Genomic DNA, 27,219 nt, shown 5'->3' on the forward strand with positions numbered 1-27,219 from the left:
TGCCTCGAACAGGGCTGGCAGAGAGCCAGGTCCCCCCCTGCCCCCACATCACGGCCCATGAGAAGGCCATGTTTGTCTTCTCCCAAAACGGCAGCCCAGCTTGCTCGCTCCCTGGGGTATGGCCTCTCCTGGGAAGGAGACCACCCACCCTCCTGAGAACAGTGGTCCCTGGAATATGTCTGGGGGGCTACCGGCCCAGAGGGGCCTCCCACAGGTCTCTTGCCTCCTGGGCAGGAATTAGGGACATCTGCTCACTGAAGCCCTAGATCCAGACAGTCTGGCTCAGCCCGGCTTGCCCCCAGCAATGCAGAAGTGTCACCTCCTACAGGCCTGGGCCGCCCAGGAAAGTCGGACAGACCCCCAGGCTGGAGGCCCATCTGGGCTCCGGGCCATGTTCAGGACACGCACACCCACGCTTACCCAGCAGGCCGAGAGAAACACAGCCCCATCCGGGGTCAGTGTGGCCATATCTGGCCTGCCCCACGTCCCTGCCAGACTGCACTGGGGGGAGACCTCAAGTGATTTCATCAGCCCAAGGAGGGGCAGCCAGGCCCTGGGAGCCAGCCCCGACTGCACAGGAGCTGCCCCTCCCCGCGTGAACTGCGCTTGGCTGGGCCTGTCCTGGAACGGCCTTCCAGGTCACGCTGTCCCCCGTGAGAGCTGCCCCAGGCACGGGAGCCTCCGGAGTGCCTCAGCAACCGGAACAAGGTCACCTGTCCCTTGGCAAAGAGCTGGAAGAGGAGCTCAGAGGAGCAGGAAGAAGGATCAGGGAGAGGAGGAAAAAGGGGGAGGAAGGTAGAGATGGAGGGAGAAAGGTGTGGGTGTGGGGAGGGGAGAGGGACACGGATGCAGGCACAGGGGGAAAGAGAGATACAGAGATTCACACGTGGGGAAAGAGGGAGACAGGACACAAAGAGGGAGGAAAGAGGGCAAGAGAGGGAGATCAACCCAGAAAACACAGGAGCCTGGGGTCAGTGAGTGGTCAGCGGTGGGAGCTGGACTGGACCACAGAGAAGAGCCACAGAGCACAAGGACGTGCAGGCCAGAGGGCAGGAGGGGAAGTGGGGTCCCTGCATATCCCCCTCAGACGCCCAGGGACAGGCCAGAAGGCTGAGCCCCAGCTGCCCAGGGGAGCACTCGCCCCCGGGGACACGCCCCCTCCACGGCACGGCCCCCCCCCATCGCCTGGAGGGCCACCGTGGCCCCTCAGTCACAGCCACAGCAGGGATGGGCCCTGCTGCCTGGCCCAAATCCGCCTCACACTCTCAGGTCCCCGACAGCCTGCATAGTTAGGCCGACTACTGACCACAGCATTCCTGGGCTCTGGTTCTGCAATTAGCTAGGATAATTCGGCCCCTCTGTCCATGAATCATGAACTATAAACCACTGTACCGTCATCTGCCTCAGCCCGTGATTCACCTCATAGAGAGGATGCTCGGGCTTGGGCCCAGCCCCAAGCATGCCTGCCACCCAGAGGTGGGTCTCATGGGCCAGGGTCCAGGAGCCGGGGACTCAGCTCCCACCTGCCAAAGCTTAGGTGTGTGGGCTCCATCGGGGGTGGGCATGAAGGGGCTGGCATTCCAAAAGTCTATGGCTTGGCCTGCATCTCCCTCCGTCAGAATATGGAGAAGTTTCTGGAAGGTAGATGGCACCCTCTGTTAAACACAGAAGTGATCCTGGTGCCCCAACGACCAGCGCACATGCCTGGCCTCCAGGGCTGAGCACCCACGCCGTGGATGCCAGGTGGACCTCACCTCTCTCGGGGCAGCCGTCTAAGGGTCTAAGCCCAGAGACACCCAATGACTGCTGCTTTTCATCAAGGAGTTTTACATTCCACTTTTGTAACCACCCATGCTTTCAAACGTGACCATCAACATGGTAAACAAATGGCTTGCACAGGGTGAGTGATGAGGGTGTGACAGGACAGGGTGTCACCTGAGCAGACGCAGTGACGTCTTGCTTCACACGCTGTGGTTAAGCATTTGAGAAGGTCATGAGCACTGGGAAGCATAGTTTACAAATAGTAAAATGCACAGGGTTAGTCCCCTGGAGGGACTGGCCAGGTCCCTTCTGGAAGCTGCTTGCTGCCCCCGCTGCCGCAAGCGCCCCCCAGCGGTCCATGCATGGCTTGTGGACTGAGACCTGGCCCTGTCTGCCCAGCGCAGGACACCTCAGAAGGGCCATTTCCGCTCATCTCCCCTTCGGGGTCATCTCCTCCTGCCCCCATCTGCCGGTGAGCCTGCACCATGCCTCAACTTCCCCTTCTGCCACCCTGCTCCCTCCCCCGCCCCTCCCACTCCCCCCCACCAGGAAACCTCCCACAAGCTGAGGTTCTGAGTGGTCCAGACCAGCAGCCAGTACTGCTGGAGGCCTGTTAGAGATGCGGCCTCTCAGGCCCCATGGAGGGGCCCGGCCCAGCAGTCTGACTTCTGACAAGCCCTCCTGGTGGCAGCTGGGAGACCCTCAGCTGGACGCCAGCTCTGTCTCAGGTGCGTGACTCAGCCTGGAACCCCAGAAGGGGACAGCCTGGGGACACTGACTGCAGCAGGAGCAGGCGGTGGTGTGCCTTACGTTCTGGGAAGAGTAACTCCCCGCCACCAGCGCTGTGGGGTCCCCTCCTCCCCAGACGCGGGGATTTGAGCCCAGGACCCACTGAGGCAGGAATCGGTGAGGAGACGGGCACGGGCGAAGACATCAGGGCCATCCCCCGTCCCCAGGCCTGGGCTAGGAGCCGGCCAACTCAGAAAATGCACCTTCTACGAGGTGGCAGGTGGGACCGCCCAGCCGAGAGAAGGGTCATCAAACCCACTCACCAACACCTCGAAGCACCCCTCACACCCACCTCAGGGCTCTTAATCGGGACAGTCTGTGAGGTGTCAAGACAGCCATGCTCGGCTGATGCCTTTGCTCTAGCTTCCTGAAAGATCACGGTCTGATCTGGCTCCAAAGGCAGAACTTTTAGTCCTGACATGCAGGAAGCACTCCATACATGCCCTCAGATGAGCACACAATCCTGGGCATCTGACACCTGGTGGGGAGGGCCCATCAAGGGGCACCTGTTGGGCTGAGAAGCTGAGAGGCCCCTCATGGCCCACCTTAGCCACGGTGTGGCCCCAAGCCACAGGAATCACAGACAGGCACCATAGCCTCTGCAGCCACTGGCCACCTGGAAGAGGGCGGGGACATGCATGGGGCTGGGGGAGCGAAGAGAGACTGCAAGACAGCCAGAGAAGGGGAGACAGCCCTCCATGTCTCCCAGAGCAGAGGAGAACTAAAAGAGATGGGAAGAGTTTCCAGCTGTAGGCTCCCAGAAGCCAGGTGCACGTGGGGCCAGGAATAGATTCCCAGTGAGTGGAGATGGAGACCCAGACGGGGCTGGGGGCGTGATGCAGATGGGGGCTCAGTGGGGCGCGTCCCACCCACAGCGAGGTCCATCTGCTTCCTGATGCAGCAGGGCCTACACAGACCGAAGAACACAGGCCCTACAAGGTCAGTGAGGGACAGCTTCCAAAAGACAAGCCACATGGCCAAAAGGTGGCAAATAGGATCACCAGGGTCTCCCCTTGGGCTCCAACGGCAGATTGTGCTGGGTTCGAATCCTGAATATGCCACTAAGAGCAGGTTCCTCACCTCCCGGCACCTATAAAGCGGGCATGATGGCAGTACGTCCCCTCCATAAAGTTCTGAGTGAAAACGCACCCACCCCTCGCACAGGTCCTGGGGCTGAGTGAATGGCCAGCAGCATCACTGTCCCATCACGCCGCAAGGCCAGTGCCTGGCAATTCTGACAAGGCTCCCCTGTCTCGCTGGCCTCCCAGCGTCTCCCCAACAAATACTGGCTGAGACGACCTACGTCTTCCTCCAAAACTAAAGGGACCCAGGAAGGTGGGGCAAGCCTGACTTGCCTCCCGTGCCAGGCTGCGGGAACCCCTGCCCTCCTCACTGCGACGTGTATCAGCAGGATCACGGCCTTTATAAAACCAAGCAGAAATAAGGAAGCTCAGGCCCCACCAGTAATTGCATCTCAGATTAATGAGAGGGGCCGAGGGACCTGTGTCTGCCATTTATTTCACTGTCACAGGGCAGAGAAAAGACTTACAGCCCGAGTCAACACTCGGGTTGACCCGTTTATTCCATATTTGTGAACAGGGCGGTGGGCAGTGGTGAGGGCGGTGGGTCTGCCTGGCACAGAAGCCCTTCCAGGACGTGTGTGTGCATCTCTGTCACTGGCACACCAGCACCCCTGGCTGATGAGAGGGAGGGGAGGGCCACCACGCCGTGTCCCAGCTCCCAGGAGACAGGGGCCTCCCGCCCTGCTTCCTCCCATCTTTCTGCGAGAGGCAGAACACAGAGGCATCCTTTCTCCATCCTGGGAGCCCCAGCCTGAGGCACCGGCCTGAGCAGAGAGCAAAACCTCACCGGAGAAGCAGTGCAGACACTATGGCTAATCCAAGATGACGCAGACAAAAAGAGGAAACAGATGTTTCTCCTCTGCTATACAATATTCCAGGGCTCCCCAGCGCCCCTGCCTTGCACGGTCTGGCCTCTGCCCCCAAGTCACACACAATCCCCTCTTTACCTCCACCACCCAAGCCTTACCATTCTCGAATCCAGAGGTCTTACGCTGGGGGCCGAGGACAGATGGACAGGAAATACGATTAAGAGCACACTTACCACGGTGAGCACTGAGTAACGCATCGAATTGCTGAATCACTCCATTGCACACCTGAAACTAACATGTTAACTACACTGGCATTATAATTAAAAACTTAATTTAAAAAGAAAAAGGGCAAACAGGAGTTGTTTGGCCTATACAGCCAATGCCTTGTTGCTGTTTTTCATGCAACCTAAGATGGAAAACTCAGGCAATTCCACATAAATCCAGATTTCCAGCTCATCCTCAAAAATCGGCTCTGGCAGGACGAGGACCCTTGGCCAAACGTCAGCGGGGTGGACCCAGGTCACGAGCTAAGCCGGCTACAGGCCTCACCACTCCCTGCTGCCTCTCACGGAAGCTGAGGTCAAGTGTGAGCTGCCATGTACCCTCACATTTGTACTTCTGTCTTCCACAGAGTAGAGAAACGACGCTAGTCACTCATCAAACATGAGCAGAAGATTTGTCTCCAATCCTTCATTCATTTAACACCCTGGAAGCTGTTAAGACCCCTGCTCCAAAGACTCTAAAGGCACTATGCTCTCTCATACCCCAGTGCCTTTGTACCTGCTGCTCCCTCTGCTGGGGACACCCTCACTTCTGTTCTTGTCCATTGAGGAGTCCATTTTTGAGGGCCCCGACTCTATGGAGACTCTCAGACCGCTGGCATGCTATCTGGGAACCACCTATGTACTCTGGTCTATACAACCAGCGAGGAGCTCCCTGTGCCCACACACAAATATCCGATAAACAGAATTAACACCACAGAATAAAAGGCATGGCAGCCGAGACCAAAGATGAAGGACGCTGACACCCCCAACCCTCCCATCCGGGACTCGTCTGGGGATACCCCCCCTCACTAAATGACCTCAACACACACAAGTCCTCATCTCCCTCCATGCAAACATGGCTCTCCCCATCTGTCAGAACTCTTTCTTCTCCAGAGCCCCCAGCCCAGCCACCTGGAGGGGCCTCATGAGCCCACCCACAGTGACCCCAAAGAAGCAAGGGGGCGAGTGAGGGCACACACACTGGGAAGACTAGCAGGAGAACTGGCACATAGTAGGTGCTCAAGAGATCTCTGATGACGGTTTTTAAATAAACCTAAAGGCCTTTAGCTCCCCTTCTATTTTGCCACAGTCCCCACCACTCCCTACTGCCTTTCATGCCTCAGCATATTTATGCTCCCTGCCTGGAATTTATTTGAGTTTGTGCTTCTCAGTCTAGAAAATTCCTGACTGCACTTCCATTTCTAAAACACCACAGCTGGGGGGTGGGAAGGATGGGGTGGCTGGCTGATGGACACTGGGGAGGGTATGTGCTATGGTGAGCGCTGTGAGTTGTGTAAGACTGATGAATCACAGACCTGTACCCCTGAAACAAATAATACATCATATGTTAATAAAAATACATAAATAAAATAAAATAAAACAAAACAAAACAGCACAGCTGGGTCTTTGGAATTAAATAGCTTCAAGCCAGTAAGACTTGCTTTTACACATCTGTTAGATGGGCAATCAGGCTGGTCAACCATGGCCACACAATGCTCAAGGAAAACCCTATCCACAAACCAGACACAGCCACCCTTCAACGCCCCAGCCAAGGAGAACCAACACTCAGTCCCAACCATTTATGCCTGAGTGCAGTGAGGGGTTACTTATTCTCCTCTCAACAAATTTGCTCCCTTAGTTACATGTAGCTTAGCCAACAGGAAAGTGGGTCCACAGTGTAGAAGCACAATTCCCAGAAGGCAAGAGAGGAGAAGAAGGATGCCGGTTAAGAACCCATCTGTGGGACTCGACTGCAAAGTGCCTCACGGTGGGCACCAGGACCCCACTGGGGATGGCTGAGAGCGATGCCTCAGGACCCTGCCCTGGCCAGCCTGGGGAAGGGAAGACGCCAACGTCAGGGAGAAAACCACAGGACCTTCTCATCCCAGGTCCCGCCACTCCTGGCCTGCAACACTCTCCCCTGGGCGCCCCAGGCCAAAGGCCCCCGGAAGGATGCACCTCCACCAGCTGCAGGCAGCACCCAACGGCAGTACCCCCAAGCCGTCTGCCCGTCCAGCCCAAATCCCTCCTCCAACAGCGCAAGCCTACCTCCTCCGGGAGTCACGTGCTCCCAGCACCTGCCCTGAGCTGATTTTCAACAGCCTGGAAGTGAAGTGAACCCATCCCCTCCCTCTGTCTCCCAAGCACTGATCGATCACCCAGGAGCCCCCTTTCACCTGTGTGCTACAGACCCCCACCGTCTTTACCATTATTTGCCAAACATTGTTTAAAACCAGCTCCTTGTTTCTCCAACTCAGAGGTCAGCATTTTCTGGAAAGGACCAGACGATACATGTTTTAGGCTTTGCAGTTTGTCATGACTACCCTGCTCTGCTGCTATAACAGAAAAGCTGCCACAGTAATATGGAAATGAATGGACATGGCTGTGTGTCAATAAAACTTTATTCACAAAAGAAAGGGTGGGCCAACTTGGCCTAAGAGCCATAGCTTGCCAAGCCCTACTCTAACGTAAATAATCCCTCGATCTCATCCTAAACAGTGACAACTGACAGACTACAAGTTGATGTACTGGCTATTTTCTGTTTACAAATATGCATAAAAACAACACAAAGAAACTACAAATATTTTTAAATGTTGAACTTGTTAACCAGTCCAAGTGAGGCAGAGAACCCAGTCCTTGCTCTGGGCATGTGACCCTTTCACCACAGGGATCATGATTCACCAAGCCAGGAGTTCTAGAATTTTCTAGGCTGAGAATGGAAGTGGTCTTTCTCCTAGCACTCCTCTCTGCTGCTGGGGTAGCCTGAACACCCCCAGAGAGGGTCTCTCGGCCACCACGGAGGGGGCTCAAGCTGAGGGAGCCTGCTTCAGAACAACACGTGCAGATGGTCACCGCCCATCTTGCAAACGGCCTCGGAGCATGCCGGGGACTGGTCCCAAGAGCCAGCACCCCGCCCCGCCTCTCACCTGGCTCTTGCCGCGGCGCCGGTAGCTCCTCCTCACCAGGCTCTTATAGTTCTCGTTCTTCTTGGTCAGGTAGTAATAGAGGACACACTCAGCCACAGTCTGTGTGACAGAAATAGAAAAATGCTCTGTCCAGTGTGGGTGGTCAGAGCCGGGGGCCAGGAGCCAGAGATCTGGGTTCAAATCCTGCCTCCTCCACACAGAGCGGGGTGCCCCTGGCCAGGTCACCGTGCCTTCTCACCGGAGTAATGGGGATGCTCGGAGCACGGACTTCACAGAGCAGTCATGAAGACGGAGCCCTCAGGAACCCCTACAGAGGTGCTACCTGGCCCCACTGTCCTTGCTGCTGTCTAACCGTAACAACGAGGTGGTCGCCTGCCCTCCCCGGGCCCTCCGGCTCCCAGCTGGGCAAACTCAAAGTCGGCCCCGACCTGGGCCTGGCTCTCCTTCCTCTCAGCGCAGCTCCTTCTTCCCGAACACCTGGGGCCCCGAGTAACCTCTTCCAAGCTTTGTGACCCAGCCGGACTATAATGTCCCCAAGCGACTCTTCATCTCTTGGAACATTTATGATTTTCTCTGCCCTGATCTTTTCCACACCCGTCTGGGTGTGAACCCTGGTGTCACGTGCTAAGTTAGCGACTGGCCCTCCCTGGAATCCCACCATGTCCTTGCCCAAATGGGAGCAGTAAGAGGACATCCTCAAAGCAACCAGACGCAACATGGTTGTGCCTGCCACCTGCAGCCACGGGCCAACTCCAGGTGACAGCTCGCCTCAGAGGGCTGTTTCGTCAAAGCTGCTGGGTACAGAGGCAGGCTGGGCCTCAAACCTCATGGCCTTTGCCACCTCCAGAATGCACGTGAACAGAGGCTATTTCCCACGTAAACCTGGCCCACACACGAGGTCCACACAGCAGTTGAGAAAATCGTCTTATCAGATGCCAGTATTTGTAAACTGGGCAATGTGGGTGTCTGACTTCCCCTTGAACAATTCAGGGGAGCGCCTTCCTTCCATGCTGGACAACAATGGGCTGACCCTAAGCAGCAGCTGTCCCTGCAGACGAGCACCGGCTGGCTGGCCCACCGAGCTCCCATCCTGCTCCAAGCCTCACTCAGAACACACCTGTCCCCAAAGGCATGGGGGACCATTGGCAATCCCTGCTTCAGACCCTTCTGGAAGCTCTATTTAAGTCCTATCCTGAGCAGCCTCTTACCAAACTATACCATAAAGTTTACTCTCCAGGGTAGAGATTCTGATTCCCCGTTCCCAAGCAATGCTGCTCAACGACCAGCTTCTGAAAACCTTGCCTCCATCCCTGGGGAGCCCTGACCTAGAGCCTCCCAGACTGTCCACACCCCCAGCACGAAGCCATCATGAAGTCAGAAGAAAGGCTATTTATAGGGCTTGCTTCCCCATGCCGGTTTTTCAGGCATGGAGAGATTCTGTTTCCCTACGTCGCCCCATCTCCCTCCTTCTATGGTTATCCGCTCATTAAGGGCAGATGCTAGGGACAACTGCTCAACTTTAAAATAACCGCCTGGCTCATGCCCAGACAGCCCTCCCTCAACTGAAAAGCATGAGGCCTCCAGCAGCTGGGCAGATGCCCCATCTCTGGCAAACCTGATTCAAGGGAGTGTGGTGTAAAACACCCAGGACAGCAGCCCCAGAAGGAAACCCTGGCTGGAGCCCTTCCTACTCCATCCTACAACACCGGGGTTCCCAGTGCTGATGCCAACACACAGGGTCTCATCCAGACCCGGCCTGGCTTCCCCACTCCAGGCACTGCCCGGCCCGACAAAGGGTGCCCAGACACTTCATGTCTACCTGCCAGGGAGGAGGTGGAGCGAAAGGGGGCAGTGCCTTGGGCTGGGTTTGGAGGCGAGGCAGGGTTCAAGTGGTGGTTCTACATGAAGGTTTGTCCAAACGGGATGGGGACTTACTGACCACACGCCTGGCTGGCATCAGGGCGTCAGAAAGCATCCAGTGACAATTAGAGAGGCCAGCCCCCTGAAAGAATGCCACTCTTGCCTATAAAGCCTTAACTGGGACGCTGGGCACAGCATGCATGGCTTCCAGAACCCATGCCCAGTCTGCAAGGACGCTCGCTGCCACGTCTGAGGAGCTGGCTCCAGGGAAGCCGGTGCACACAGCTCTCCTGGGCTTTCCTAGCCTGAGGCTCCACCCCCTCGGCCAGCAGGGGCGGGGCCTGCGACTGCTTCTCAAAGGAAGGAGCATGAGGACCGACAGAGGGGGGTTAGGAAGGAAGGACTGACAGAACAAGGGGCAAGCTGTGGGCAGGGTGGGAGGGTCCTTTGCCCCAGCGCAAGCAGCCGCCCACCGGAGTGGCCCCCAGAGAGGTGCGGGGCTGGCGGGGCGGCCGGGCTGATGGCTGGGCTTGGGGGCAGCGACTCACCTTCCTCTCCAGGAATGATGCGATCAGGCCGAAGTTCTTGGGGTGCTGCATGAACCTGTGGGAGGAGAAAGGCAGGCGTGAGGCCCGGCCACGGGGGGCTTCCCAGCTGGGCGGGCGCCGAGCACCCGGGCGCCTGCCATCTCCGCGGCCCGGCTAGGCGGGCGCCGCCCCACTCGGAGCAATTAAGCCCAGGGGGGTGTGGGAAGGGCGGGCGGGCCGAGGGTAAGAGAGGGCGTTCCTTGGAGTGAGTCACTGGTTTTAGCGCCTTTGAAAATATATTTGTTTGTCCTGCTGGAGGCGGCTTCCAGGAAAAATGAGGACATTGCATGCAGCTCTTTGGTGGGGTTCCCCCCCTTTTAAAATCTGCCTTTGTTTCTATCTCCGGCCGGGTCTGGGAAGCCGGGCCTCACCCGGCCCACGCGGGCCCCCACAGCCAGGCCCCAGGTCAGGCGGCGAGCTGCAGCTCTCCCTGGGAGAGGTGGGAGCACAGGCTCTGAGTGCCCACGAGGAGGCGGCAAGAAAGGACTTACGGCGGAGGGGGTGCGGGGGGCTGGAACCCCACCAGCTGGCTTCCTGTGAAGCCGGCAGAATTACTGGGAAAGGCTCGGCAAGGCTGAAATGTCAGGGCCATAGGAGCAGGCGGGCAGTGGGGGCGGAGATATGGGGCACGGCCGCGGAGGCCCCAGGGATGCTGGGTGGAGTCCCTGGCCGGGGCCCAACCTCAGCCTGACCGTCCCCAGGACGCTCCACCGCCCCGCAGCCTCCCCCGGGGAGAAAAGGAGCTGCTGGTGAGGCGGGGTCCCCGGGCCCCCCAAGGGAGCCTGGGCCAGTGCCCGGTGCTCTCCGCCCGGCCCTCCAGATGGCTGGGCAGGAGGCCAATGGGCCCCTCCCTTCTCTCCAACCAGACACCGGAGAATCCGGAATGGCCTCTTTTCTCTTCCAGGAGGAAGCCGCGAGTCAGAGTGGCAGGCTTCCCCGCCTGGGATCCTGCCTCAGGCAGCTTGCAAAGCTGGAGCCAGCCTAATGCCCTTTTTTTCAGAGTTGCCTTCCTCCCCTCTCCCTGCCCCAGTGACATTTCCTCCCCCCTCCAGATCCCTTCCTCGGGGTTTCCCCAAGGAGAGATGGGATCCCAGGAGACAGGGTTTCAAACCTGGAAACCCTCTAGCTCACCTCTTCCACCACCCTCCAACCTAGACCTGTATCTTCTAACAACACTTACTGAGAACTTCCTACCCACTGGGCACCTCTCAGCAGCTAAACAAGGGAGGCACTGTTGCCATACCCATTTCACAGACCTGGAAACTGAGGCTCGGAAAGGCAAAGTGGCTACTGGAGGTGCAAAGCCAGTAAGTGGTGGGGCTCTATGCCACTGGCGCATGATTTCCAGAGGCCCGAGCCCCATCAATTCTGTGGAAAATGAGGCCTTAACCAGGACGGCTCTCCCGGAAAGACTTGGGGCACGAAGCTGAGGCTCAGGGGACATCAGCCCTGCCCGCCCTGCCCCTAACCTCCTGAATTAACAATGAAATCATTAGGTGAACAGAGCAAACATGAACTCTCCAGAAAGGCTGAAACACAGAAAACACACCAGAAACACTTTTTTTTTTTTTAAAGAAAGCATAAATAAATAAAAATATCAAACATACCAAGGGGAAGTTAGATACCTAAGGCGATGGTAATTCTTAGCATCCGTGACTGCGGTCCTTCACTAAAATTATAGCACGGCTTATACTCGGGACTTGACTCGTGTCAGAACAATCACACCTGTGACTGTGAGGACCTAGAAATGAGCCCCCAAGGAACTAGGTTTCCTGTCTCCAAGGAGTCAACCCCAAACGCCCCTGGGACCCGCTCCCTGAAGTGCTAGTCCCCAAAAACTGCTCACTCTTGGTAAGCACTCGAGGCCTCGTTACAACACCCCTCTATTTTTACGGATATTTTAGAATTTCCATACTCAGAAGCTTTTGCAAAAAACACAACCCTCCTGCCCAGACCCTCATGGATGGTCCCCCTGCACGTCCACATCCTGGTGTCTGTGCAGCCAGGTCACCCCTATGCTGCCCATGACCCAGAATCATCCCCGTCCCGGAGGCCCGCCAGGCACTCTGGACCCACAGCAAGTGGCCAGAGAACAGGGTCTCATCCCCTGGCCCTGGGGCCTTCGCCGGAGGCAGAGGCGGAGGCCCAGCGGCTAAGCAGGCAGTCTGTTTCCAGTGCACCCTCCTGGCCAAGCCCTGAGGCCACTGCTCGTGCCTCAGCTTCCCAAGCCCTCCCACCTCACAGGGGCCTGCGCCTGGCATGTGCACGGGTCCCTGGTACACAACTTCTCAGTTTGGTTGAGGGGACAGGGGTTTTATCCATTGGCAGCTCCTCAATCGTCTCCCCAAAATACTCCGGTCTTTCGGCGCTTGCCTTTTAGAAGCCCCAAGCCTGACCTCTTACCATTCAATTCCTGCCTCTTCTTTCCGAAGCTACCCTGGTCCCTGGTTCCATCTCCCTTCCCAACAAGGCTCTCCACTGCAGCTGAGGCCCTGCCCTGACGACGGGGGAGTCTGAATCCTGCCTCCACCATTTGTAAGCTGTGTGGCCTTCATTAAGTGTCTTAACCTCTCTCAGCCTCTGTTTCCTCAGCTGTGCAATGGGGATGGCCCGGCAATGCCGTTATGGGGGCTAAGAGGAACAGACACACAAAACCCAAAAAGCATTTACACAGTGTGTGGGATGGAGCCACCCACCAGCCTCATATCCCTGCCCTCTGGCCCAGCCTCCAAGATCCTCTGGCTTTGTTCTTCCGATACACACAGCTCCATTTCACGTAAGGCTGCCCTCACGCTTTGTACTGGGTTGAATAGTGTCCCCCCAAAGTTCATGTCCACCCAAACCTCCGAACGTGACCTTATTTGGAAATGGGTTCTCTGGGGATGTGATTAGTTAAGATGCAGTCACACTGGACTAGCATGGGCCCTGTATTCAGTACAGCTAGGGTCTTGATGGAAAAAGAAGAAACCAGAGAGACACACGGGGAGACTACGTGAAGACAGAAGCAGGGAGAGAACGAAGCATCTACAAGCCAAGCAACGACGAAGGTTGCCAGGAGCCCCCAGGGGCTGGGGGAGAGGTGCAGGGCGGATGCTCCCTCAGAGCCTCCGGAAGGAACCAACACTGCCCACACCTTGACCTAGACTTCTGGCCTCCAGAGTGGAGTGAGGATAAAATTCCTGTTGCTGTGAGCCACCCAGCTTGTGGTCACTGGTCACGGTGGCCCCAGGAAGCCCGTCCACGCCTCAGCAAGAAGGGCTTCCCGGGACAGGAGAAGCCCGAGAGGGCCGCGGTGGCCGGTGCCCCGGCATCACGGGACTCACTTCTCCCGGAAGGTCTCCTTCTCCTGCTCGCTCCACATGTTCATGACCTGGCGGTCTTTGTACACCTTCATGGGGTCGTCCATGAGCCCGTTCATGTTGATGAACTTGATGCGCTGCTGGTCAGCATCGTACAGCATCGGCGGGATCACAGCCAGCTGGCGCATCTGCTTCTCCAGGTTCTGGAGGGAAGAGGAGAAGGCGGAGGGCCTGGGTCAGAGGGCTCCCAAGGGCAGCCTGGGGACGGGCCGGGGAGGGCTCCTGCCAGCGGTGCGGGACCGGGCAAGGGCGCGGACGTTCCGAGCGAGAGCGGGAAAATGCCGAGCCACAGAGAAAGAGGAGGATGAGTTGAAAATACTAAAAGCCCAATACCAGGGGGAGGGAGAATTGAAAGGCAGCCCCAGACAGGTTTATGGTGGACGGGGTCGTAAATTAAATGCGGAGAGCAGCAGTGGCCTTATCTGCAGGGAGGGCGGGGGCAATGCATCTTCCCTTTGGAAATCCAAGTGCCGTAAAACACGACAGCAAAGACGTTCAGCCAGCTGGGCCAGACCAGCTCGGGAGACAGGCCTGGTCATCCAGGCTCTGAGGGCACGCAGGGCAGGGAAAGGGGCCGGTGAGACCGCGGACCCATTTCCTCCCCACCATCCTCCCCGGCCCTGGCATCCGCTCCTTCAAGCATGCCCACTTGGGATCTAGCCTGCCCGGCCCCGTGCACGGCAGGAGTCGGGCGCACTCGCTCATAATGCATCAGGATGGCTATTAAGAGGCTCTGAGCCACCACTCAGCTGGGCTCATTTCCCCAAATCTCTGCAGCCAGCCCATTACTGGCGATTAATTACCCATCTGAGGAGGCAGGCAAAGGCCCAGCACGGCCAAGGTCAGCTAGTTCAAAGGATCCGCTGCCTGGCCTCCCACAGCCAACCTCTCCTTCGGCGTTTGGGATTCCCAGCAGGAGCACGCAGCCCTGAGCCCCAGCTCAGAAAGGACTACCCCCCGCCCCGGCCACCGGAGGCCTGAGCCTCCCAGCACTTGGCACTGCCCTCCAGCACCAACACCTCTCCCGCTGTCCTCGGCTGCCCCACATGCGCACCAACGGCCGACCACGGGCCTGGTCACAGGCAGAACTCTCCCCTGGCAGGACCCCCTGCCCTGCCCTCTCGGGGTGTCTTCCTGGGCATGCACCATGACTGCCAAAAGCTCCCCGCAGGGTGGGGGCGACACCTCTCCTCCCGCCCAACCCCTCCTTCCTACCCTCCCAGGGAACCTCCAGTCAGCTGAAGTCTCTGTCCTAAATACCCTTTTCCCACCACCCCACCCAACTGCCACCCCTCAACAGTCTCGGGAGGCCGGTGGCTACGTGCTCGTGTGGCCGGGACCTGGGGAAGGGGGGCCTCTGTCAGGGGGGCTGGGGACTAGGGAACCTGAATCACCTAAGATGCCACTCGCCCTTGGCCATCAGGCAGGACACGCTTGGGAAAAGGCCACCCGTCCCCGTCTTGCTTCCAAGGCAAACTGAACCGGTGTCCACACCCCTGCGGGACGGGCACACAGCCACAGCCCAGTGGGCCCGGAGCTGGAGCAAACCCGCAGGTGTGACGCGGGCAAGGGCTGAGTTCTGCTTTCTGGGGACCGAATGGTGTTCAGAATAGGGACGTACCGTGTGAAGTTTTTTGTTTTTTGTTTTTTTTTAAAGATTTTATTTATTTATTTGACAGAGAGATAGAGAGCACAAGTAGGCAGAGTGGCAGGCAGAGAGAGAGGGAGAAGCAGGCTCTCCGCTGAGCAGGGAGCCGGACATGGGGCTCGATCCCAGGACCCTGGGATCATGACCTGAGCCGAAGGCAGCTGCTTAACCGACTGAGCCACCCAGGCGCCCCCCATGTGAAGTTTTTAAAAAGAAGATCTCTTTTCATGGCCAGACAGTCTGAATCACCTGCATCAAAATTATGTGGGTAACGGTGAAAATGCAGAGTCCTGGGCTCCGCCCCGGACTGGCTAAATCAGAACCTCTGGGGGTAGGGCCTGTGTGGTGGGACAATCAGCAGCTGGAGCGGTGCTCCGGTGATGCAGGTGTTCGCTGCCCACCCCGCCCCGTGTGGCAGCCACGAACCAACCAACCACACGTGGCTGCTGAGCACCCACCATGTGCCGGGCTGACCAAGGAACTGAAGTTGTCGTTTTCTCTCCTTTTAGTTCGTTTCGACGTGAACAGCAGCGTTGCCAGGGGCCGCTGCACTCCGGGTCAAAGCCCCCAGGGAAGACTGGGCTCCCCTCCTCTCACGAGCCTCCCTCACGCCTGCTGTGCTGCCAGGACCAAGCAGGTCAGAAGCTTGACCTGCGAGACCTGGGACGGACCAGGCTGGCACGACATGGTCCTCGCCCCCTCTGCTTCCTGATCGTCTCTGGGCCCCAAGACCACCGCCAGGGTCACCCAGGCGGCGCTCCGGTCGTCCAGGCATCCGGAGGGGCCCAAGGGAACAAAGAAAGTGCACTTGCGCTGGCAGGGCTGGGGGTCCTGCCAGGAGGCCGCCAGCCTGGTGGATGGTCGCTGCGTGGGGATTGTCCATCTACCCCCAGTCCGGGCACCAAGAAGCTGACCTAGAAAGCACAGTTCTCAGGCACCCCTGCCTCTGGCTTCTGGTGGGGCTCAGCCAATGGGAGGCACTGGGAGAAGGCGGGAGCTGCTAATGCAGCCGGTATTCCCAGCTTCCTCCCTGCTGGGGCACCAGGTGTGGCCTCCTGGCCGTGTCCTGCCAGACGGCCGCAGCCGGGCAACACCCCTTTCTCTGCTGGTCCTTTAGGCTTGGAGACAGGTGACGGCCACTCCCCCGGGGCCTCAATACCCTGCACTGGTTCTGCCCACACTTTGGGGACAAGCCCTTTGGTTTCAACCATCGGGGTGAATTCTGCTTCCTGCCACGACACTCCCATGGATGGGAGACAGAGGGGAGTGAAGCCGAGGCCAGAGTCAAAGCCGTGCTCTTACCTCCTGCTCTGAGAGGCCATCGATGATCTCTGACACCTCGTGCTCGCTGCGGGCGGCCGACATGGAGAGCCCGCTGCCCCGCTGGCCCACCCTGCTGGAGACCAAAGGGACACACTCAGGACCGGCCCCTTGGCAGCCGGGACTCCAGCAGGCACCACAGACCAAGCCCACAACTTCCCCAGAAGCACAGTGTAGGCGGCAGGGAGGAAGGTGTGGAGAGGCCAGGCCTCTCAAACCCGCAGGGACCCCCCAGGCTGTGGGGTCCCGGGAGGGCATGGAGCCCCCACCCTGACCCAGGAATGCCAGAGGGGCTCCATCCCATCTTCTCTCCTAAGATGCCCCCAAAAGCCCTGCCCCAGAGATCCCTGTTGAAATCCCAGCCCCACCTCTCCAGAACCTGTGCCTCAGTTTCCTCCCCTGTAACAGGGGGATAGCGTGGCCCCCGGCTCCCAGGGCTGGGAGGGGACATTCAGTGAGGTGTGGACTGTGAGTGTCCAGGAAAGCACGGAAGCTCCATCATCACTGCTCACTGCCTATCACCCTATCCGCGTAACAACACAACCACAGCTACACATCACCGAGCACCCACTGTGCCCCAAGCACTCCTACACAGGACCTCACACAATCCTCGTGACCGCCATGTGAGACCAGCATCCTGATCCGGCTCCCAAGCCAGCAGGCAGTCCTCTCATCTCCGACCCACACCCAGGATCTCAAGCTCAGCTGCCTTCAGGGGCCACGCAGGCCACGTAAATGAACAAAGCTGGAAGGTGGCAGCCCATGGCACGTGGGAAGGACAGCTTGCTCCACCAACACATCCTGAAGTTTCAAATAAGCATCAAGGCCAAGCAAGCTCTGAGTGATTAATCCAAGGACCTCATGCGGCCCCCGGTCGCCGGTGGAAGACCCCGCTGTGCTTTCCGTTTCACACCAGCCACGGCCCTTCTGCTGACCCGGGTCCTCGAGGCATCGTGGAGGAACACAAGCGGTGGGTGGGGTGGGAGGAAGGAGGAAGCAAGGAAGGGAGGAATTCAGGCTCCAGCCCCTGGCTCACCTCTGCATGCGCTCCTGCAGCTCGCGCTGCTTGCGGATCTCAGGAAATTGCTTCTCGTAGTACTCGCGCACCTTGCTCTCCTTGGCCCGCCGCCGGGGATTGTTCTCGATGCGTTCCACCTTCTTCTCCCAAGCCTCCATGAGCTGGTCATAGCGCTGGCAGAACTTCTGTTCCTGGGGGAGCACAGCACGGGGAGCACCGATTAGCAGTTCATCCTCCATCTGGACGCCAGCCCCTTCCCCCCAACTCTGCGCTCCCAGCCCACTCTGCACGGACGCACACACGGCCACACGGAGACCTGGGCAGACCCGGGCCCCAAGAAAACCCACAGGTGGAATTCCCTAAGGGCCCAGCCGCCTCCTTCCCTGGGAGATGGGCCACCGGCCTGGCCTCCTTCTAGAAACGTTTCATCCAATCCAACAGCCACCAGCCACATGTGACCAAGTTCAAATCACATTAAGTAACATTTAAAATTCAGACCCTGGTCCCCCCCAGACACATTTCTTGTGCTCCATAGCTGCAAGTGAGAAGGGTGATCATGCGGAGTGGACAGCACACACAGAGACCATTTCCATCACGGGAGTAAGTTATGTTAGACAGTGAGGCTCTGGGGTGTCTGTCAGGTTTGGGGCGGCCCCCTAGAAAGCATCCTCTTTCCGAAAAGTTCCTCATTCTGGCCTCAAGCTCAGCCATGATCCCAGGCCCAGGGAGTCTAGGTGAAGTCCCGAGCAGCTCCCAGGAAGAAGCCTCATCACCTCTCCTGGACAAGGAAGTCCCTCACAAGTCTAACCACAGTGTCACCCACTGTTTGTCCCCCACCCAGCCAGCAACATAGCTGCCTGGCTTCCATATCTCCAAGGTGACCTGGACCTTGAGCAGGTGGGGAGCAATAAGCCGCCCATAAGACCCCGATCTCCCTGTCTCTAACAGCTGTGCTGGACAGATGGCACGGTCTGGGAGTCTCGCTTGAACGCCCTCTTGATGCTTCAGCACAATCAGAAAACCCCTCTCGTCCTCGTGATCAGACACTCCACCCCATCCTACATTTCAGCCTGGCTAAGGCAACCTGTGACCTTGGTCTTCAGCAAACAGAGCAGGGCAGCAGTCCCCAAGGGGAGGTCAGGCCAGCTTTGACAGGGAGCAGAACCTGACCCCCAGCTCCCGGGGGCCCCACATGTATGTGGGCTGCTCCAAGAACCTGCCAGGGATCAGGACATGGTTCCAGCAGCAGACAACTGCCACACCATTCGTTCATAGCTCTGTGGTGCGGAGAGCTCCTCACTGGGCATGAGGACTGGGGCAGAGGACATCCAGCCTGTCACTATCACAGCATGGGACCCGTGCCAACCTTATAGCTCCTGCCGGAAAGGCTGCAGTCTGATGGACAAGAGTGAGAAAATGTGTCGGATGGGAGGATGGGGAGAAAAGTTCACCAAACCAGCAGAGGAAAATAATGAAGTTACTGGAGAAGACACGCAGGGCCCGTGTCCACTGCACCGGGTGCCTGGGGACAACACACTGCAGGAGGCGACAGCCCTCCCCGGGGAGCACGACCGCTTAGCGGGGTCTCCATGAGGTGGACCCACTGATCAGGGGAGGAAGCAAATCTCCCCCTCACGTTCACACACACGCTCACCCTCGAGACGCTGGGGCAGAGCTAAGCCTGTGTGTGGGGTGCCGGGAGCAAATCTCTGCAGAGGACAAGGAGCAGGGCCACCGTGCCCCTGCAACCGCCGTCTGCATGTCTTATGAGGACATGTCGCCCCCCACCTCTTGCTTGCCCGCAATCGGAGCTCACCCTTGCCAGCCCCACCACCAGCCCCGACACCAGCTGAACGTTCCTGAGTCACGTGCCGGGCACAGAGCGGAGTCCTTCCTGCGGGCAGACTCACCCAAACCCTGTGCTGGCCACGACTACCATCCCTGTCGTCCAAGTGGGACTCAGAGCCCAGGTAGGTCAGCCCCTGCCTGGCATCGCTTAGTGCGGGAGCTGGGGCCAGGATCCCGGCAGCGGTGGCCGACAGGGACTCTGAGACGACGTCCAATGCACCTGCTTGCCCCTTGCTGCTGGTGTTTTTGGCGTCATTCCCAAGAGTCCACTGCCAAACCCAAGGTCATGAAGCATCAGCGCTGTGTGTCTCCCTAGGAATGTTATGGTTTCAGTTCTTGCATTTAGGCCTTCAGTGGACTTGCAGTTGGTGTTTTCATCAGTTCTGGGAGGTGGGGGTCCAGCTGCACTCTGCGTGTGGATACCCGCCGTCCCAGCACCATCTGCTCAGGAGACCAGCCTTTCTCACTGAGTGGATTCGGATTCGGCCTCTTGTGAAAGATCACCGGGCCACAGGTGTGAGGGCTTATTCCGGGCTCCTCCATTCTGTCCCACGGGTCTCCGTGTCGGCCCTTACGCCACCACCACACTGTTATTACTGTAACTTTGTCATCCATTTTGAAATCAGACGCACATGGTTGTTCTCCTTCCATTCCCCAGGGACCGAGGGGCAGCCTGCAGCTGACAGTTCTTAGTACCCAGTGTATGCCCGGCATCACCCTGAGCACACCATGTGCAGCCTCTCACTGAGTGACCCAACGAGGTGGGTGGTAATACCCTCACCGAACAGAGGAGGAAACTGAGGGCAGACGTTAAATGATTTGCCCCCAGATGCCCAGCAGCACCAAGCTTTGAAACCCCCTGCCCTGCTGGGCGCGGCATGATGCAGCTTTGCACTCAGGGAGGCGAGGGGAGATGGGGCTCCCCGAACACTGGGGAAGGCAGTCTCAGGCCAAGGGAAGGGGGCAAGGAGGCTGGTGTTGGAGAAGGGCAGCTGGAGCCAGAGCTCCAGAGCTCACCTCTCGACCCGCAGGGAGGACACGGCTCCTGCAGGCACCCTCTAGGGCTCAGCAGGACACAGCTCACAGAACCTGCAGAAAGCTCTCCGCACGGGCTCTCCTGAGCGCCAGGGCTCCCAGTGCCAACCCCCACCTCGTGTTCATGAGGAGGGTAACAGGCTGCAACTCTCCCCGCCCCCGGCCTACCCAGCGCTCAGGCTGTAGAAGCAAGTCATGGATGCCGGGGCGGGTCTGGGAAAAGCCCCGACGTGGAAAACGGGGAAACTCGGAGGTGCGGGGGATGGAAGAGGGGTGAGCAAATCTTCAGCTGGCTCTAAAAGCATGTAAATGACAAGGTGGGTGGGGACAAGCCAAGGAAAGCGGACAGGCAGACTATGCCGAAAATAAGCCAGTGCCCACTTTGGTGGGCTGAAGGGTGACCCCCAGAATCTGTAGATTATTTGGCTTTATTTGACAAAGCACCTGAGATGAGGTCGTCCTGGATTAGGGTGAGCTCTGAACCATGTAGTCAGGTGTCCACGTGGGAGAAGAGACAGGGAGATGGTCCTGTGGATACAGAGGCTGAGACCAGAGGGTCACAGCCACGGCCCAGGGATGCCTGGGGCCCCCAGGGGCTGGGAGAGGCAGAAGAGATCCACCCTAGAGCCTGTGATGGGAGCACAGTTTTCCCACACCTTGACTTTGAACTCCTGCCTCTGGAGCCATCAGAGAATACATTTCTGTTGGCTTCAGCAGCCTGGCTTGTGGTCACTTACAGCAGCCTCAAGAAACAGGGACACCCACCCTCCATACTGGGCATACCTCCTGGCTGCCCCAACCTGCAAGGCCATGATCGCTGTCACACGAACCCCCTTTACCAGGCACCACCTTCAACCCTCTGCGGCAAGCATGTGGCTCAAAACCCACTGCAGCCCACCCCATTTTAAAGAGGAGGAAAAGTGAGGCTTGGGGCGAGACAGCGCTCCCCAGATCGCACACAGCAGGCCATGGCAGGTGGGTTGAACCTGAGCCCCTGTATTCACAGCACAGCCTTACTACCCCCACCCACACCCCCAAGTCTGGCCTCCCAGGGGGCTGAGCTCAGCTTCCCAGGGAAGGGCAGGGCGGGCTGGGAGGTTCATGTTGGTGTCCCTTTGGGGGCAAAGCCTTGGCTCTCTGGGCAAGGCAGGAGTGCAGGCATTGTGGACAGCTGGCTTGTGGTCCCCGGAACCTCTAAGAAGTGGGGCTCCCTGGTCTGAGGGGAGCTGGCTCACAGTGGGGGCAGGGCATACAGATCTGAGGTCTGGGGGGCCATCTGGACCAAGACCCCTCCCAATCCTTGCTGAAAACAATGCATCGGGGGTTTTGGGTTCATTACAGAAGAACAACAACATGATCATTCCAAATGCCCTCCCACTACTGCTTAGGGGTCTCTCTTAAGATGGGCTCAGCGTAGCCTCAGAGACACCCCAAATTTCTTATTAGTCTCCAGTTGCTCTATCTTTAAATAAGCCCACTTTCCCCTCCACCCCCTTAAGGGACCCCCCAAGCAATTACATGGATCCTTCTAAAATGTACTTTAGAGTTTCTTCCTCCGGCCCAAAATGAACCCTATCCCCAGACAGGGCAATGGAGGACATGAATGTGGCCGAGGCTGAAGATCACAGGGAATGGCTGTTCATTCTTCAGAGTGGTAATGACAGAACTTCCTATCCTCTCAGGACACGGGTGCAGAGGCGTTAGGGATAAGGGTCCAGGTGCCTGCACCTACTTCCTACCAGTTCGACGACAACAACATTCATACTTGCGCATGCACACACATGCAGCAAAGAAGTGTTCGCACTGACCGATTCTACACAGTGGGAATATAGGTGTTCACTGTATTCTGTCAAATTTCCTGTTCGAAGATTCTCATAAGAGACTTCACATTGTTTATTAAAAATACACTTAAAAGAATAAATTAAGGGTCCCACTGTGTTTACAATAAAATCTGAATGCTCCATCCTGGTTGGAGTCAAGTGTGTCTAGGTGATCTGGCTCCCATGCCATTCACATCAACCGCGAACCCCAGCTCAGGCACAGTACTCCAGACTTACCTGCTACATTCTATCCCGTCCCACCCAAGCTGGTTCCAACCACAGGGCTTTTGCACTTGCTGTGCCCGCTGCCTGATACTCTGGATTTCCACACAGCTGGTCCTTCCTGGTCGTTCCCACTTCTGTACTGAGGTCACCACCCAGGACATGCAGGGTGTCCCCTCCACACAGCACTTCTCACTGTGTCTCCTCTGCTCAGCCACTGTACCAGGCTCACAGCAGATCCTGGCTGTATATTTAACTCAATGAATAAGATAGGACGCCCACTTTCAAGAGCCCCATCCACTCCACCTCTGGTCACCATCCAGTCAATCCGGGGGTCTGAGAAAGCTGAGAAAGGAAAGGTGAGAAGCCTGCCACTTCTCACCCATGGACCTCTGGGGTCCGAGTGCCACCTGCCAGCTTCCCAGCCACCCAGCATCTGTGCCAGAAGTCTCTCCTCTCTTCCGGGACCCAACTGAGGCCTGGAGCCAGAGCAGGGTGGGTTCAGAGGGACCATGCCCTCAAATGATCCATTCAGAGCTTTGGTGAGATGGTCTGAGAAAGGACAGCTCAGTGCTCCCTCTGGCTCTAGAAGACTCAGATCTGCGGCAGGAATTCAGGTCCCACAGAGAAACCTGTTTGTCAACGTGCTAACACGCAGAGTCGGAAAAAAACTGCACAGAAATGAAGGGAAAATGGGACCAAACCACTCCTGAACTCCACCAAAGGACCCTTTCAGCCACCAATTCCCGTACTGTTTAAGCTCATCGGAGCCAGCTCTTCCCTCACAGTGGAAAGAGTACTAACGAGTGACCTCCCCTCCCTGGCTGGGCCCTGACCCCTCCCGCCCCGTGAATCAGTGATGTAAAAGCCACCCTGAACCACAGCTGCCCGTGTCCCCTCACACTCTCCGCCTTGGGCCCGCTTCCCACATGAGAGGCCAGAGCGTGTGGCCTGGTGCAGGAGTCGCACCCGGGACTCGTGACACAGCCGCTGCCCACTGCAGCGAGCGAGGGGGCCTCGCTGCCTCCGGGTGCGGGGAAACCTCGTCTCTAAGGGAGCTCCCCGCAGTCCTGCTGCCAGCACATGGCCCACCCCCAACCCCCACACCTCTTCCAACAGACCTCTCTCTTCCTGCCTGCAAAGCCCACGGGTCCTCCGACAAGCAACCCATCTTCCGGGCCAAGATCCTGCTTTCTCCCTTTCCAGGATGGCAAAGGAGCGGTAGAATTCCAGACCCTGGGCCTCTGTGGGCAGCTGAGCCCCAAGCCCCGGCCTCACCAAAGCACCTGCCATCCCTTCCCGTTTCCCCTGCCGTCCCTGGCCTTTCTCCACAGCCTGGACGCACAGCAGAGACAGCTGCAGGCCAGGAGGTCCTGTGGGCACAGCCTGAGGTGGCCCGGACTGCCTGGACTCTCCAGGAAGCCTGGCCCAGGGGAGCGAGCGGGGAGATTCCAGTGATGGCTTACCCATTGTTTCCGAGCGTGGTTCCTCCTCTTGAAGTACAAGATTAACTTCTTCCGCATCGCCTGGTTTCTAGGCAGGAGGAAAACAGCACATGCGGCAGGTCAGTACTACAGGGTTTCAGATAGTTTGTCCTTCACTGAGCTGTTTCCTGAGAGCAAGCCCTAAGTTTGCCCCTTTATTGGATTTCGGGGAGCTGAGAGACGCCCACAGCCCCCCAGAGGGAGCCATGAACTGCCAATGGTGTTCTTCCTCTCCCCTGAGGTACCCCAATCCACATTTAGACTGAGCGTGGTGTGCGAAAGAGGGGTTCCCGGGGGGATAAGGGTGTCGGTGCTTTCTGCCCTCCCCTTGAGCTGCCATCCCCTGCCACACATGCCCAGGATCCCTTCCAGAAAACCAGCCACAGAGAAACATACACAAACGTGGGCCGGAGAGACCAAGACCCTGAAAGCTATGGCCACCCAGAGACAGGTGTCCCCCGGCCGGCTCCAACCGAGCAGCGCACTCTGGCCTCCAGGTACCCTCGACCTGTGGCAGGCGGAGGTCACCTAAGTAGGGCAGCACAGGTAGGCAGTGGCCAGCAAGGCGACCCCTCAGGAGGCCTCCTTTCCCTCAGACCTGCCCCACGGCCTCCCCACACAAGTGGGTGCTACAGCAACGCCTGGGTGGGCCGGGGGAGGGGGGCGGTCAGGCAGGCCTTGGGAGCCTGGGGAGACCCCGAACTTGCTCACCCCAATCCAAGCATGCAGCAGCACCAGCTTCTCTGGGGAGGGATGCTCCGACTTCCTCATATTCTCAGTAGTGTCCAAACCCCACAAAAAGCTTACAAACCATACCCCATCCAGCCTCCAGGAGATTCCAGGGGCCACCCAGGACCCCAGCCTCAGGAAAAGGACCAAGGTGGTGGGAGTCCCCAGGCCCTAATGGACAGGCAAAGTTCCCCCAACACACACCTCACGGGGGCTAAAGGGGCTGGAAACAATTGGACACAGGCACCCCATGGATTGTCACACTCGGCCTCCAGGCCCCCGCAGACAGACACCACCACCTCAGAGGGCCCCACTGCCAGGCCCAGCTGTCCTCAGGGTCTGCCACCACGCCTCTGTCCCCAGCCGAACAAGCGTCCCCCAACCTCCAGTGATCTCCAGCAGGAAGTTGGCATCCTCACTACTTGCTCTCAAGTCCAGAGACTCTAACAAGCCTGCACAGGCCCTCTTAATTAGGAGGGAAAGGCCACAGTGCAAGCATGGGCAGCATCCCCTCTCTGGAACTCCCCGTGGACCCCAGCAGGGTTCAGAGCCCTGTCCACTCTCCGCCTCCCAACAAGGAAACACCACGCCACTTCCAGGAGGATCTGGGGGTGGGGGGATCCCTGCTTCCCAGGGTCTTTCTGGCCTCGCATGAGCCGGGGCCTCCCCACGGACATCGACCTCCCTGCCTGTCCCCAACAGGGTGCACACTGGGGTCCTCGGTCACACAGGCTGAGATGAGAACACTTAGTTCCATGACGAAGTGTTTCAGCAACTTCAGAGGGCCTCCCAGCCTCAACATCCTCGTCTGAAAAATGGGCACAATAACATCATGTTTTCATGTCCTCGGTCATTCAACGGATGTTTACTGAGCACCTACTATGTGCAGGCACTCTTCTAGGCACTGGGGACACAGCCTTGAGCATGGCAGAGTCCCCAGCCCTCGTGGAGGTGACGCTTAGAGGGGTCACACAGACAGTAAACAAGATAATCCAGATAATCCTGGATTCAGAAACTTAAATGGTGGTGGGGTAGTGACCAGGAGGGGGAGGGTGTAGCTATTTTAGATGCAGTGGTGCAGAAAAGTCTCTCAGAGAGGGCCCCAGGTGAGATCCGGATCAGCAGTGGAAAGAAGCGGAGGGAAAGGCACTCCAGGCAGAGGACTGCAAGTACAAAGGCCCCGAGGTAGGAACAAACTCCCAAGTTCTTGAAGGACAGACAGAAGGCCCATGTAGCTGGAGAGCACTGGGGACAGGTGGAGGGGGCAGGAGGGAGGAGAGGAGCGAGGCTGGCAGGGCCAGCTGTACGAGGCCTTGGTTTGGGCCGAGTGAAGGGTCTGGGCTTTGAAAAAGACGGACAGAGCTGAGAAGGCCAAGAAGCAAGGACAGCCCAGGGCAGTGAGCCCGGGAGCTCCGAGGTCTTGGTTCCTCACATGATTCTCCAACAACAAGAAAGCCATTTCTCTCTGGAGGGGTGGCTGATTCCAGAGCTGGGGCGGGACTACACAAGGACAGCCCAGAGCATCTTTAAGGAAAGAAGGGCTAAAAAGAAGAAAAGAAAAAAAATTAAAAGATCGGAGGAACATAAGTCCCAGCCTGAGCTTCAGCCTGCCGAAGCCGGGAGAGTCCGAGCACAGATTCCGACCACAGTAACACCAGCACCAGACTATAACCCAGAGAACAAAACACATATCCATGAGTCCACACGGATATAAATAAATGACTGAATAAATAAATAAGGAAGAAGGAGCAAACGTTCCTGACAGAATTCCGATTAATAAGCATACGAGCAAGGCAGGAGATGAAAAAGCACCACTAGAACTCCTCAGCCTGAACTGCTGCAGGAAGATCCATGCGGGAACGGCACAAGACTTGGCCACACTTTGAGGAAAAACAGGACATTTGCACAGCATCAAAGTCTCTTCCCCCAAACAGTCACCAGTCATTTGTGACTTGTGTCCACAAATTCTGTGGTACTGCCCCAGCAGGAGGTGCAGGCTGGATCCTTGACTTGCCCCTAAAGCACCAAGCACAGGAGGGCTAGACAGGCGCGCACCTGACAGGCCCTGATGGGAAGGGCAGCTCCTCACCTCTGTGGGGCTCTTCCCTCAAATTCACGCCCAGCCTCTTCATGAGAAAGCACCAGGCAAACCCGTATCAAGGGACATTCTGCCAAATCCCTGACCACAAATCCTCAAAAGGGTCAGGAAAATCAAGGGAAGATGGAGAAACTGTCACCTGGGGACCAGGAGACACGAGGACAAAGTGCAAAATGGGGACCTGCAATCAGATCCTGGACCAGAAAACAGACATGAGTGGAAAAACTGGAAAAAAGTCTCTGGGTTGGCACAGAGCACTGTCCCACTGTCACTTCCTCAGTTCTGATGAGAGTAGCCTCACTTCCGTAAGATGTTCACATCGGGGGACGCTGGGTGGAGGGTATACAGGAAATTCTACTATCTTTGCCACTCTTCTGTAAATCCAGCTTTAAAAAAAAAGATTTTATTTATTTGGAGAGAAAGAGACAGCACATGAGCAGAGGGAGAGGCAGAAGAAGAGAGAGAATCTCAAGCAGACTCCTCAATGAGCAAGGAGGCTGACACGGGGCTCGATCTTGTGACCATGAGACCATGACCTGAGCGGAAATCAGGAGTCAGAC

General features: G+C 57.7%; 1 protein-coding gene across 9 annotated transcripts in view; it reads right to left on the reverse strand.

Moving 5' to 3' along the window:
- Positions 1 to 27,219, reverse strand: part of NCOR2 (nuclear receptor corepressor 2) — a 183,484-nt gene that overhangs the window by 75,881 nt on the left and 80,384 nt on the right. For 8 of the 9 annotated variants that reach the window (XM_021698590.1, XM_021698586.1, XM_021698587.1 and 5 more), the window contains exons 9-14: positions 23,815 to 23,881; positions 17,442 to 17,614; positions 16,388 to 16,481; positions 13,402 to 13,580; positions 10,040 to 10,094; positions 7,632 to 7,730 (exon numbers count right to left, since the gene is read on the reverse strand). In XM_021698590.1, the coding sequence (XP_021554265.1) occupies positions 7,632 to 7,730; positions 10,040 to 10,094; positions 13,402 to 13,580; positions 16,388 to 16,481; positions 17,442 to 17,614; positions 23,815 to 23,881 (667 nt within the window). Of the gene's footprint in view, positions 1 to 7,631; positions 7,731 to 10,039; positions 10,095 to 13,401; positions 13,581 to 16,387; positions 16,482 to 17,441; positions 17,615 to 23,814; positions 23,882 to 24,543; positions 24,596 to 27,219 lie in introns of those variants that run through there. The other variant, XM_021698593.1, reaches the window with a different exon arrangement.

This window comes from Neomonachus schauinslandi, chromosome 14, assembly GCF_002201575.2.
Source record: "Neomonachus schauinslandi chromosome 14, ASM220157v2, whole genome shotgun sequence".
Lineage (NCBI taxonomy): Eukaryota > Metazoa > Chordata > Mammalia > Carnivora > Phocidae > Neomonachus > Neomonachus schauinslandi.